General features: G+C 47.7%; 2 protein-coding genes across 2 annotated transcripts; both read left to right on the top strand.

The window, feature by feature from the left end:
* Positions 1-620: 620 nt before the first annotated feature.
* dap3 (death associated protein 3) lies at positions 621-4346 on the top strand. The gene is made up of 13 exons (XM_072716679.1): positions 621-809; positions 1132-1173; positions 1512-1634; positions 1719-1820; positions 1918-2026; positions 2261-2353; positions 2470-2600; positions 2685-2765; positions 2926-3087; positions 3179-3238; positions 3371-3460; positions 3973-4090; positions 4167-4346. Exons 2-13 carry the CDS (start codon positions 1135-1137, stop codon positions 4250-4252), a joined length of 1194 nt encoding a protein of 397 aa, XP_072572780.1. The 5' UTR covers positions 621-809; positions 1132-1134; the 3' UTR covers positions 4253-4346.
* A 1876-nt stretch (positions 4347-6222) lies between these two features.
* On the top strand, positions 6223-12954 carry gba1 (glucosylceramidase beta 1). Its single transcript, XM_023806192.2, has 11 exons — positions 6223-6422; positions 6613-6671; positions 6886-7077; positions 7327-7473; positions 9243-9376; positions 9768-9940; positions 10047-10284; positions 10392-10616; positions 11093-11256; positions 11955-12071; positions 12155-12954. The coding sequence occupies exons 2-11, from the start codon at positions 6614-6616 to the stop codon at positions 12258-12260; spliced, it is 1554 nt and encodes a 517-aa protein (XP_023661960.1). The 5' UTR covers positions 6223-6422; position 6613; the 3' UTR covers positions 12261-12954.
* The last annotated feature ends 101 nt before the right edge of the window (positions 12955-13055 follow it).

The following is a 13055-nucleotide window of genomic DNA, read 5'->3' as shown; positions in this document are numbered from 1 at the left end:
CAATTTACACATGCCAGTTCCATAACTATGACACTGCCTGCTATCTATACAAATAAAACCTAAAAAAAATAATTTCAAAGAAAAAAAAAACTAGGAATAGCCTCCTGAGACCCAAGTGAAAAAGTGTCCTTCAATTTTAGGTTATTTGTCTTTGGAGGAAATAAGACATCTTACAATTTAGATTTTTTTCAAATTTATTTTTATTTTTAATTTCACAGCATGTCCTCTTTAGTGTACAACAGGAATAAATACGTTTCCTAACATCAGTGAAAAGAGACATGCAAAAATAAAATGCCCACTGCAATGGACATGAATGGGTGGGGTCTCAGGAGGATATTAAACCTTTGCATTGAAAGCAGTAAGGGAAATTATCAACCTTTGTGGGGCAGTGGAATAATTTTTATTAAAACAATAATTTTGAGAAATTGAGAAACAGAACAGTTCTTGATTAGATTACCAGTTATCATCTGACTTCTCCAGGTTGCGCATGTTGTCCAAGAGGGGGATATACAAACACGTTGCACATAACATATTATATCCCATGAACGATGGCATCTGCCGCGCTTCTGGCACGAACCACGTCTCCGGGATGCTGCGTTGCATCCGCGTGTTTATAACATCCGCTTCCGGTCGCTGACGCCATGCCCTAAACAAAAATGGCGGCGCCCACAGAGGTCTTCTCGTGACAGAACGACCTAGGAAAATTGGTTATATTATAGTGTGTGTTAAGCAGTACGATATAGAGTAGACGGGGTATATGTGACCTTAATTGGAATTTCTGGTAGCGAAATTTTACGGAAGGTGTATGGGTAAGTTAGCTTGCTGGAAGTCATACATCGTAGAATGTCATTATAATTGTTCAAATGAGTGGATTAGGATAAATACAGAGATGATAAAAGTCCATTTGTTTATTTAGGTATTTACTTACATTTTAGTTGTCCATGGCTACCATTTTAACACTTAAGATTAGCATGTGAGATCGCAGTAAAAATAAAGTACTGATACTAATACTAATAGACTTGTTGCCAACAACCTTGGATTCTGTATGCTAATACGTTTTGATTTTGTTTGTGAATATTTTTATGCGTGACTTTCATCGTTATGTAGCCAATCCAGATATTTGTGTTTCAGATTATGGCTTTACAGAGAGTACCCACGAGGTTTTGTCGCACGGTAAGTGGTATTCTATTATTAGGATTTATTTACATTTTAATTACTTATTCCGCCAGGATTTTAAACTTACGTGTAGTAACAAGTTTTCTTATTCAATGACATCGTATTGACAACTTCTTTGCACATTAAATGCATGTCATTGACTAGTTTCTGGTATATTAAATGCATGTCAAAAATCCAGTAGTATAAGATGGAAATGTGCTTCTGGCTGTAATTTAACATGATTGGTTGAATTATTTTTTTAAAGGTACACAAAGTAGATTGCAAATCCCTGTGTTTATATTGTTATTCCATTAATCCTCTCATGTATTAATGGAATAACAATACATGATTTCCAGGTCTGTCAGACGCACCCCCTTCATCTATCAGGACAGAGTCAGCAACTCGTCACGGCTTCTGCTGAACCCGAAACGCCAGTAAAAATTGAGAGAGCCATCTTCCGGACTCCCGAGCAAAATCCGGTGAGTGCCGCCCCCCTCGCTTATGGCTGCTCTGTTTTTGCCTTGAATGACACGGTTCCTTTACTCCTCTGATCCATGCTTCAGGCCAACCATTCACAACAGGATGTGGGTCAGTACTACACGCTGCCTCCTGACCAGCTGCGCTCCGCCTTCCCCCACGGGCTGCCCCGCCGTTTCCAGCAGCAGGTAATTGGGAAACCACTGTGTTCATTGTGGGGGTGGGTGGGGGGGGGGGTTGTCTATTTAGGTTGCTGAGTTTCTGATCCTGCTCTGCCCCGTGTAGATGAAGACCTTCAATGAGTCCTGCGTGATGGTGCGCCAGCCTGCCCTCGAGGTCATGTCACACCTGAAGAGGGCCGACTACAGACAGCCAGCCCTGCGATACCTACTGTGTATCCTCACCAGCCCCCTGCCCCATTGTACCCCCCCCCCGTGACACTCACCAGCACCCTCACCCACATATCTATGAGTAGTCATTCCTGAAAGCTCCTACATATAGAACCCTCATTTTGGCCGGCATCTAAGAGCTTTCTGTCAGCGTCTATGGGTCGCGCGCATTTCCATGCTGGGTTTACACAGTGAGGGGTGCTCCTTTGCAGAACCCTTGACCTTGACTGGTGCTGTAGATGGGATAACAGGCAGCGGGAAGACCATGGCCTTGTGCCATGCTGTGCACTACTGCTTCAGCCAGGGCTGGCTGGTCCTTCACATACCTGATGGTGAGGCCATGCCCAGTCTGCCCTATCTTACTCTTCTGCTGACCGTTTGCCCCCGATGCCAAATCTCCTCTCGTGGAATCCATCTCTCTAACGACATGCCCTGTCTGTCCTCTCAGCTCACCTGTGGATCAAGAACTGCAAGGAGCTCCTCCCATCGTCGTATAAACCTGCGCGCCTGGACCAGCCAGTCCTGGCCTCACAGTGGCTGAAGAACTTTGGTGTCACCAACAAACATTTCCTCTCTGAGGTGCAGCGGGACCAGGCTTGTGGGCTTTGGCCTCGATGGTAGACCATTGGCCCTAATTGCTCTGTCTGTGTGTCATTTTCCTAGATAAAGACAACAAAGAGCTACGTGTGGACTAAACGGGAGAGCACTGAGGAGGGGCGCCCTCTAGGGGAGCTGGTGGAGAAGGTAGTGCCATTTACTTTTCCCTCAGCTTGTATTTAACGTTGTCTTCCTCCTTACAGCCTCCCATTCCCACTCTAATACTCTTCGAATGGTGCCCCCTTCAGAGCTGGTGTTTGTCAAGGGTATTGCACCCTCTGATCCTCACACCTGCCTGTTCCCCCAGGGCTTGACCAGGGTGAAGAGCAGCAGCGACGTGATGGGGGCGCTGATGCGAGAGCTGCGGACGCAGTGCGGGGGCCCCGGCGGTCCGAGGCTGGCAGTGGCCGTGGATGGGGTGAACGCGCTTTGGGGCAGGACGACGCTGCGGAAGGAGGACAAGAGCGAGGTGAGTCGGCGACACTGGGAAAGCCACCATGGCCCAGTACGGACCGCCGTGCGACTGCCTGCCTCACGCTATCTGTCTCTGACTCCATCAGGTCTTGGCTGAGGAGCTGACTGTGGTTCACAACCTGAGGAAAATGCTAAAGAACGACTGGGTAAGCAAAATGGGGGTGGGGCTTATGATGTTTCCTTAGCTCCACCCCTTACGATTTTCCTGGCTTCCCTTCTTTGGCCTCAGTCCTCAGTGCTCTCACTTTCCTGCTAACCTGCCCCCTCCCCTTTCGCAGTGTGGAGGTGCCATCATTGCGACTCTGTCCCAGACAGGTTCCCTCTTCACCCCGCGCACTGCTTACCTGCCCCACAGCCTTCTGGGAAAGGTAACGCCGTCGCTCTGCACGTTGGTGGGAAAGACAGGTTTAGTTCATTAGCACCTCAAGTGGTGTTGGTGCTGATGGAGTTTAAAATAGGTATCGTTGCTTAACATTGTTGTTCTGAGTCATCGAAGTCTCAGGAGAAGTGGTTAAAAATGGAAAAAGCAAACACATTTTGCATATTATGCCTGACAATGTTTCTGCTCTGGCAGAAGCCAGCATTACTCAACCAACCATCAAATACTGTAGGAGCTGTTTAGCAGCTTCACGTTACCTTTTACCAGAGTGCAATACTGTCACTATGTATTTTATGGTGCATCTTGTAGCTCAACAAGTAGAGAATTGTGCTGACAATACAGAGACTGTAGGTTCAAATTCCAGAGAGCACATGTCACTTGTAACTGTTCCTCCTGTTGTAAGTCACTTTGCATAAAAGCAGAAGGTTGATAACTAAATATAAATATTCTGTATGGTGAGAAGTGCTGACGTCTCGCATGCACCTTTTCCTCATTCTTCAGGAGGGCTTCGAAAGCCTCGAGCCCTTCATTCCCGTCCCGGTGCCACCGTATGACGAGAAGGAGTTCGAAAGCTGCTACCAGTACTACGTGGAACGCAACTGGTTGCAGCATCCGTACGGTGAGTGGCGGGCAGTATGAGCCGAGCCACCGGGCCACGTGCTACTGCTGTCTGCTGATGAGTGTGCCCCCTATAGGTCACACCGAGGAGGGAAAGAAAGAACTGATATTCCTCTGCAACAGGAACCCCGCCATTTTCGAACGCCTCTGTGCGTCCCTGTGAAGGGACGTCTTCATCCACCTGAAAACGACACCTCCTGTGACATTCTACGCCGCTTCCTGCCCAAAATACTCTGAAATAAAACGTTTCACATGCCGGTTGTGTGTTCAGTGTTTTCCAGTGGACTTGGGGGGGTGGCTAGGTCATCATACAAAATGACCTAATTTGCGTAGATGCTGTTGGGAGATATTATCTCACGTCAAGGTTGTAATAAATATTCTCAGGCATAATGAACTTGTGTATGTTAACGGTTAGAAATTATTTATGGAAATTATAATTGTCAGTAACTTTTCTGCTTTGAGTACTTTAATCACTGCTATAAATAGCAGTCATTGGCTCATGGCAGCTACACTGATAGCCTTACTCCAGAATGTCTTCTCCTTGAGTCCGCAGGCATGCGGATGGCATTCAGTCCCTCCATCTTGCTGCCTATCATCATCTAACGTTTTCCAAGTATCATGATCTTCTCGGGCCTCCTCAAAACCAGTCTGTTCTTCAGCTGCTTAAGGGGTGCAGGTGCATGGGGTGGTCCTGACACCTATCCCAGGCCGAGGCAGGGGTGCTCTGGGCGGAATGGCAGTCCATCGCAGGACACACAGTACGAGCAATTTAGAGACGCTGCTTCACCCAAACGCACATCTCTAGCCTGCTGGGGTGTGCTTCCCAAACCCCTCGTGATGCTGTGTCGTTCATAATGTTAAAAGGTAGGATTTACAAAGATGTAGCATTAAGGAGGCTTCGGGGAAACTCATCCATGGAGGTTACCTGTATACCATGGGGATTACTGGCAAATTGCACATCTACAAGGTGCAGGTGGGATTCAACCCCCCAACCCTGGCTATGCGAGACACTGCTGTCTTTAATCTCATCATTTGTGCTTATGGTGAAAGTCCAGGGCATTCTTAAATGTCGTAAGCAGTACCAAAGTTCATAGGCACTGATCCTCTCCCTAAAATGCTGTATTCTGAACATTTCTGATATGCTGTATGGACAAAAGTATTGGGGTACACATCTTAGTCATTCAAATCAGGTGTTTCATTCAGATCCATTGCCACAGGTATGTAAAATCAAGCACCTAGGCATGCAGTCCGGCTTGCAAACATTTGTGAAACCATTGGTTGTTCTGAAAAGCTCAGTGAATTCAAGCATGGTACTGTCATTGCAATAAATCAGTTGTGAAATTTCTTCCCTGCTGGATATTCCACAGTCAACTGTTAGTAGTGTAAGTGCAAAGTGGAGGCATTTAGGAACAACAGAAACTCAGTCACGAAGTGGCAGACAGCGTAAAGTAACAGAACAAAGTCACCAGGTTCTGAGATGCATAGTATGTAAAAGTCACCAATGCTCTGTTGACTCAATAACTGCAGAGATCTAAACTTCCTCTGGCTATAACCCCAGCACATAAAATGTACATCCAACTCTATATTGATGGTTATGGATTTAGAATGGGATGTCATAAAAGTTCCTGTAGATGTAATGGCCAGGTGTCCCAATACTTTTGTCTATATTGTGTATTTCTTACATTAGAACAAATTTTCTTTAGGTCCTTCATCACATCACATTTTTTCTTGAGTGCTGGATACTCTATTGCTGCTGTTCCAGAGACAGTCCATTTTTCACCCTATTCAATAACTCTCCCATCTGAAATGGAAACTAATATAGGTCAGCGGTGATACAGGACTATTGGTACAGGACGAACACAGTGGTGACAACGGCAATGACACTGCTTCAGACTGCCCAGAAAAAGGCAATGGTAAACCCCGTTCATGTCTAACCTCATAACTAACTAATGAAATATAACTGGATTATCGTTGTACTTTTACAGGTTATCGCAGGTGCAAAATTAGACAGTTATTCTTTTATTTCGTTGCCTTTAGTACGCAGTGCTTCGTTTCTGACACCCAGCGGCAGAACGATGTATGGACGCTGCTACGAGGTCACGTGACCGCAGTGCTGCATAAGTCACATGACGATGGCGCTGCAGGAGGCACATGACAGTTGGGGTCCATAAACATTAAACGCGGATATAAGAGTGATCGGACAGATGCCGAAAGCGATGGTCGGACAGTGAAATGTCATTCCTGAAGTTTAAATAAACTAGCAAAAACCATAAAGGATCCTTGGTCTGTTTTCAAGTGGGAAGGACTGGACAGTTCATAAGTCTGGACGAAATGTAATTTATATATTACATGATGTTTGCGTAATACGAATGATTTGCCGCTTTTGACTTGTTGACTCTGTAGTAGTGTCAGGTGATGTAGGTTTTTTAACACCTACGGCATGTGCATTGTATCAACATGTTTGTTTAGTTTTTTTTTCTTCAAATGGCGTAAATTATACTTACGTCCCATTTCTGCACACAGAATGATACGGCTACCACTCGCCTGCCTACTTCTTACTCTGGCAGCTACTGGATACGGAGGTCAGTATGTTTGTAACAGAATATCCAGTGCACCACATTTCAAATGAAAGTAAATAAATACGGTCCATTATATGTTTACGTCTTCCTCTTTTACGAATGCCGCCACCTTCTGGGAGTTTTAAACGGAGTTTTGTCGCATGTCTTGTCATTTACTGTTTGCATTGCTAATTATCTTTTCGCATATGTAATAAAAACAGTGATGTGTGTCATTCAGGTGGCGATGGGTGTGTGCCGCGGGACTTTGGTCAGGGGTCAGTGGTGTGCGAATGCAACTCTACTTACTGTGATTTGCCGGGGGTGATTAAATTGCCCCCCGCGGGGCAATTTTGGTCCTTCACCACCAACAAAGCAGGGAAGAGGTTTGAAAAATTGTTGGAGCAGGTACAGAATGCCACCACTGGTGCAGGTGAGTGGGCAACTTTATTTCACTGTCTTGATTGGTGGATGTTTTTCCTTGTCCCCTTCAAGCACAATTTCATAGATTTGATAACATTAATATCTGATTGCTTAAACTGTTAGGTTTATTTTGGGGGTTTTAGTGGAGTGGTTCCTGATAACTGTTTTGCTCACCTTGCTTATTTGACAGTTTCCTTTCTCGTTTTCCTTTCACCTTACATTATTACTTCCCCAATTCCGTTCTGTCTTTCTCCCTCAGCTCTCAGACTCAGTATCGACAGCAGCCAGAAGTATCAAAAGATCAAAGGCTTCGGGGGGGCCATGACGGATGCAGCAGCCATGAACATCCTCTCCCTGTCTCCTGGAGCCCAGGATAGCCTGCTGAAGCAGTACTTCTCTCCCGAGGGTAACTGGGGAATGGCTGACAGACAGGACAGGACTTTTTCTGGACCTCAGAAGTTTAGTAGACCTGGGTTTGCTTGGTACCTGGCTGGAAGATGTTTAGTATGTGATGGGTCACTCTCCACCGGAACAGTGAGGTGCATACTGTAAACGGCACACTGTATCTTCAGACTAACATCCTTCAGAGAAGGTGTTTGACTGAAATCCTCGCTTGCAATCATCACCTTGGTGTGCTTGATCAGAGGTGTGGGAGGATCTAGCCCCGGTATTATGGGGCACTATATTCGCCTCCCCTCTCAGGCAGCGTGTCTCACGGAATAGCACTGGGTCTAATCTCCTCATCACCTGATAAAAGCTGCTATTGGGTGGGTATCTGGGTCCTGGACATTGGTGCTGATTGAAGTTAGATGGCCTCCAAAACAATTAGAATAATTAACAAACAACAACAAATTTATTTTTGTATAGCGCATTATCACAACATTACATCGTCTCAAAGCGCTTTACAGCATCCCCACCCAAAGCCCCCAGTGAGTAAGCCATAGGCGACAGTGGCAATGAAAAACTCCCTAGAAGGACGAAACCTTGGGAGGGACCAGACTCCAAGGGGGAGCCCATCCTCCAGGGGGCAGCAGAGGGAACCCTAACCCTAACCAGACTCAAGGGGGAGCCCATCCCCCAGGGGCCGGCAGGGAGAGTCAAATACAGTAAATTTTGAGACACAAACAGGGAGCAGGGGGGAGATGGCAAGCTGGTGCCAACGCTCCCTCCAGTCGCCAGGCAACCAGAAGGCAGGCGAGCTGGATGCACGGACGTCATTGGTAGAGGCGACGTCACATGTAGCAGGTGTGCTGGACATCTTGATAGATTGAGGGCTCCAGGCAGCACCCCCCCCCCAGGAGAAAATTACAACTATAATAATTTTTATAATGGATATTAAATATATTCAGAGACCAATTTATTGTACCTCCCAGTGGTGAATCATGTGACTGCAATGGAACACATAAACAATCACACAGATAAGGTCAAGAGAATCATTTACTGCTTGACAAAGCACAGCAGCTGTTAAGAAGCCTGATCTAAGCAGTTTTTAAACTCAGTTTTATTGCCGGTGCCTGAGCTGTTGGTTACAGCATCTCAGAATTGCACACTGTAGCATCTTCGGCAGTGGTCACCAACTGGCGGAAGCACATCGGGGTCTGGACTGCTCAGAAAATTTCCTGGTTGGAAAATTCCATAATTTTATTTTATCACAAGGGGATCTGCACTGCCCCTCCCCCCAGTTCCAATGCAACGGACCTTGACTTTGCACTGCTGGTGTAATTTGGAGGTCGGGGAAAATTAGTTGGAGACCCCAATTTTACAATTTAATGAAGAACAAAAAAAATATCCAGAAACAGGTTACTATAACAGGATTCTTTGAAACACAACTCATCTACCATTAAAGAGGTTCTGGAGGCAAAAGTGGGTCGTGCTTGGTAATAGCTAGTTGTACCTAATAAATGTGTCCCTATGGCAGGGATCCACAATTCTGGTCCTGGAGAGTCAGTCTGCAAAGAGTTTGCAGGTTTCCCTGCTCAAATAGACCTTATTCAGCTCACCAGCTAATTCCCAGATACAGTAGGTGTGTTTGAGCAGGGAAATCTGCAGACTGTGTCACAGACTGGCCCTCCAGGACCGGAATTGGTGAAGCCTGCCCTGTGGTCTGGGGTCACTTCATCCCCTCTGCCAGGAGCCATTGCCGTGGCATGACGCCCATCCTTCCTCGCTGCCCAGGTGCAGAGTACAGCGTAGTCCGTGTGCCCATGGCCAGCTGCGACTTCTCCAGTCGCCTCTACACCTACGCTGACACACCTGGAGACTTCCAGCTGCTCAACTTCAGTCTGGCCCCCGAGGACCTGAAGATGAAGGTCGGCCTGCTCCTCATTGATAAATAGGTGGGAGGGACCAGTGAAGGACACAGAACTGGGATGAAAATGGGAGAGAAATCCTCTGTTCTATAGTCCTCAGAGTCCCACAGTCGGTCCAAGTTTTTGCTCCCTCCCAGCTCCCTGTAGCAAAAATGTGGGCCGTCTGGCAGGGGGCTGGGAGGGGACCGACATGGACCGACTGTGTGTCCCCGAGGACCGTATTGGGAAATGCTGCTATAGTCCAAGGCCAACTGCTGGTGTGGTTTCCGTGGTTACGCTGAGTTTAGGTATGTAAGTTGTGTAGTCTCTGCTACACTCTTCATACCCATCTGGATCACCAACAGATCCTCTGCTGGGTTTTATTCACTGCCCCCATTTCCCACCACCTCAGATTCCTCTGCTGCAGCGTGCCCAGGCCATGTCCCCCAGACCCCTGTCTCTGCTGGCTAGTGCATGGAGCTCCCCCGCCTGGCTGAAAACCAACGGCGCGCTCATCGGCAAGGGCACCCTGAAGGGCGAGGCGGGGGGAAAGGAGCACGAGACCTGGGCTAACTACTATGTCAGGTATGCAGGAGACATGTGAGGTAGGTACAGAAGCAGCATGATGCCTTGGGCACCAGGCCTGGGTGGACGCTGTTTGTTCTGAGACGACCTCAATCTTCTTGGTTAGATTCCTGGACGAATACAAGAAGCATAACCTGACCTTCTGGGCAGTGACCACTGGGAACGAGCCCACAGCTGGCCTTATAACCAACTACAGCTTCCAGGCTCTTGGCTTCACCGCGGAGATGCAGCGAGACTGGGTGGCCCGTGACCTGGGGCCGGCCATCGCCCGATCTCAGCATGCCAAAATCAACATCCTCATTCTCGACGACCAGAGGGCTCTGTTACCACACTGGGCCAAAGTGGTGAGAGGAGAGACCAGGGGCTGAGTGGGGGGGGGGGGGGCAGGGGAGAAGCTGGGCTTGGCTTAACGAGGGAACCTTGCGATCGATTGGCCGTGACTTTTCATCAGGTGCTGAGTGACATCCAGGCCTCCCGTTACATCCATGGCATCGGGGTTCACTGGTACTGGGACCCCGCCATCCCAGCAGAGATTTCCCTGTCCACCACACACCACCTCTTCCCAGGGTACTACCTGTTCGGCACAGAAGCCTGTGCAGGATTTAGTCCCGGGCATCACGGTGTGAAGCTGGGCTGCTGGGACAGGGCGGAGAGGTACGCCCATGACATCATTGAGGTAAGAACTGTGCACGGGAAGGCGCAGGATTACCGCTCTCCTTCATAGGGTCACCTCCATAGCCTATTTCTAGGGGCAATTCTAGGATATTTTAAGGTGAGGGGCATAAGTGGGACAAAATTCACACAGAGGGGCTGACCTTATCATTGACCAATGATACATTTTAACTTTGATGAATGACATGGCAGGGGGCCAATCAGCTTTTAGCTCGGGCCAGTGGCCCCACCTCTATATACACCCCTGCCTATTTCCCCAGTGTCATTTGGTATTAAATCCTAATTAACACGGATAACTATGAAAATGGGAGCTACTCAGCTGTACGGCCTGAAATCTTAGTATCTAATTTTCATCCTGCGTGCAGAAAGGATGCTATTCCACGCATGCAGCAATATGACAGCATGGTTATTTTAAATTTTATATGTAACGCTTCTTTATTTTGAAATCAAAATCCTATTCTCCCTCTCCTTTCCATTCAGGACCTGAACCATTATGTGACAGGCTGGACCGACTGGAACCTGGTTCTAGACTTGGAAGGAGGGCCCAACTGGGTGAAGAACTTCGTGGACAGCCCCATCATCGTGAACAAGACCAGCGACGTTTTCTACAAACAGCCTACCTTTTATATCTTGGTCCACTTCAGGTGAGCTGACCCTATGGAACCCGCCTGTAATCTGTCCATTCTTCTCCCATCTGCTTTTAGCCAGTCAGGGTCATGGGGACCTAGAGCTGATCAGCAGCTGTTCAGGGCGAGGGCACAACCAGGATCAGCACAGGGCACACCCAGGATCAGCACAGGGCACACCCAGGATCAGCACAGGGCACACCCAGGATCAGCACAGGGCACACCCAGGATCAGCACAGGGCACAACCAGGATCAGCACAGGGCACACCCAGGATCAGCACAGGGCACACCCAGGATCAGCACAGGGCACACCCAGGATCAGCACAGGGCACAACCAGGATCAGCACAGGGCACACCCAGGATCAGCACAGGGCACAACCAGGATCAGCACAGGGCACACCAACTGCACTAACTGCACACCTGTGAACAGAGAGCGGAATCCTCTCTGACACAAGGAGGATGAACAAACTCCATACACAGAGCAAGGGTGGGATTCGAACCCCCAACCCTGGAAGGCAGCAGTGGACCATTAACTACAATTCAAAGAATGACTGTTTTTTGATCTCCTCTCTGTCTCTGTTGTCGTAATGCCATATTATTTTGTGTAGAAAAACTACATATAACCATCAATTTTTTGTATATAGCCTTTCAGCACGTTTGTCCATAGCTTACGACCCAGCATATGGCTAATATGGTGTGCCCCCCCCCCCCCCCAGTAAATTCCTGTGGGCAGAGTCACAGAGAGTGGGCGTGTCCTTCAACACACACTCTGATTTGGAGAGCTGTGCATTCATCAGACTGGATGGGTCCACGGTGCTGGTGGTTCTGAACAGGTGAGACCTGCTCGTCTGACAGGCTTTCCTCTGCATTTTCTTAGCGTCCCCTTGTCTAAGTAGCCGCTGTCACTCTGCTCCAGGTCCAGCAAGGATGTGCCGTTTGAAGTGTGGGACCCGAGCGTCGGCTACATCCCGGCTGTCTCCCCGGCGCGGTCCGTGCTCACCCTGGTGTGGGTCACACGGTGACGCACCTGCTAGCCAGCCAGCCCACGGACAGACATGCCCCAAAGAGGCTTGGCAGCCCCCAATCAAAGGATGAAACACTCACCTGGATGATTGATCTGATATGAACCATGCCTACACTCAGTGATTTGCACGAGTTCCTGACTCATTACTCTCCATTAACAGTATGAATTTGTACAAATTTCACTGTACCACATGTGGTAATGTACAGAATGACATTTCAAATGTTTAGTTATTGCAGATTCAGATAAATGAAAGATTAGAGCAGGTTGTACTCTGCGAGGAGAAGGTTAGCTCTGGCTACAGATACAAACTATATCTCTACCTCCTGAGAATGTCTAGTTTCCAAAATCACACTGCTGAAAACATGCTAACATACCAGTGTTTTGCGGATGTCATTAATGTAAGCCGTCATTACAAACGTAACATTCATGGTAACTATGCTGTAGGCTTATGGATATTCCTTCTAACTAAAAATGGGTATTAAGGATGGTGAGTGGCTCTATGGGTGATGACTGCGTGCCAGGGATCGGGAAGGTCACTGGTTCAAATCTTGTGGCTGGCAGATTGATATCACTGTTGGGCCTTAACCCAAGTTGCACCCGGGACGTGGGATGACCCTGCTCTGTGATCCTCACTTGAATGACACTTCGTACAATAGTGTGTTAAATAAATAAATCTATAACTGCTTATAAAATGTGGGTTTGTGAGGACCAGCTTTCCAAATATCAATTGCAAAAAAACCACGCATAATGGTATCAGTGTCCATATCGCATCGCCTCAGACCTTAAGCATTCG

Source organism: Paramormyrops kingsleyae, chromosome 9, assembly GCF_048594095.1.
Source record: "Paramormyrops kingsleyae isolate MSU_618 chromosome 9, PKINGS_0.4, whole genome shotgun sequence".
Taxonomy (NCBI): domain Eukaryota; kingdom Metazoa; phylum Chordata; class Actinopteri; order Osteoglossiformes; family Mormyridae; genus Paramormyrops; species Paramormyrops kingsleyae.
Note: the sequence above shows the minus strand (reverse complement) of the source record. Positions and strands in the feature narration are given on the sequence as shown.

Coding starts and splice junctions, on each gene's coding strand:
- dap3 (XM_072716679.1), top strand. CDS start 1,135: ATGGCTTTACAGAGAGTACCCACGAGGTTTTGTCGCACG. Junction 2,601..2,684: donor ACAAACATTTCCTCTCTGAG/GTGCAGCGGGAC, acceptor TCATTTTCCTAG/ATAAAGACAACAAAGAGCTA. Junction 4,091..4,166: donor CTGGTTGCAGCATCCGTACG/GTGAGTGGCGGG, acceptor TGCCCCCTATAG/GTCACACCGAGGAGGGAAAG.
- gba1 (XM_023806192.2), top strand. CDS start 6,614: ATGATACGGCTACCACTCGCCTGCCTACTTCTTACTCTGGCAGCTACT. Junction 9,941..10,046: donor TGGGCTAACTACTATGTCAG/GTATGCAGGAGA, acceptor CTTCTTGGTTAG/ATTCCTGGACGAATACAAGA. Junction 10,617..11,092: donor ACGCCCATGACATCATTGAG/GTAAGAACTGTG, acceptor CTTTCCATTCAG/GACCTGAACCATTATGTGAC.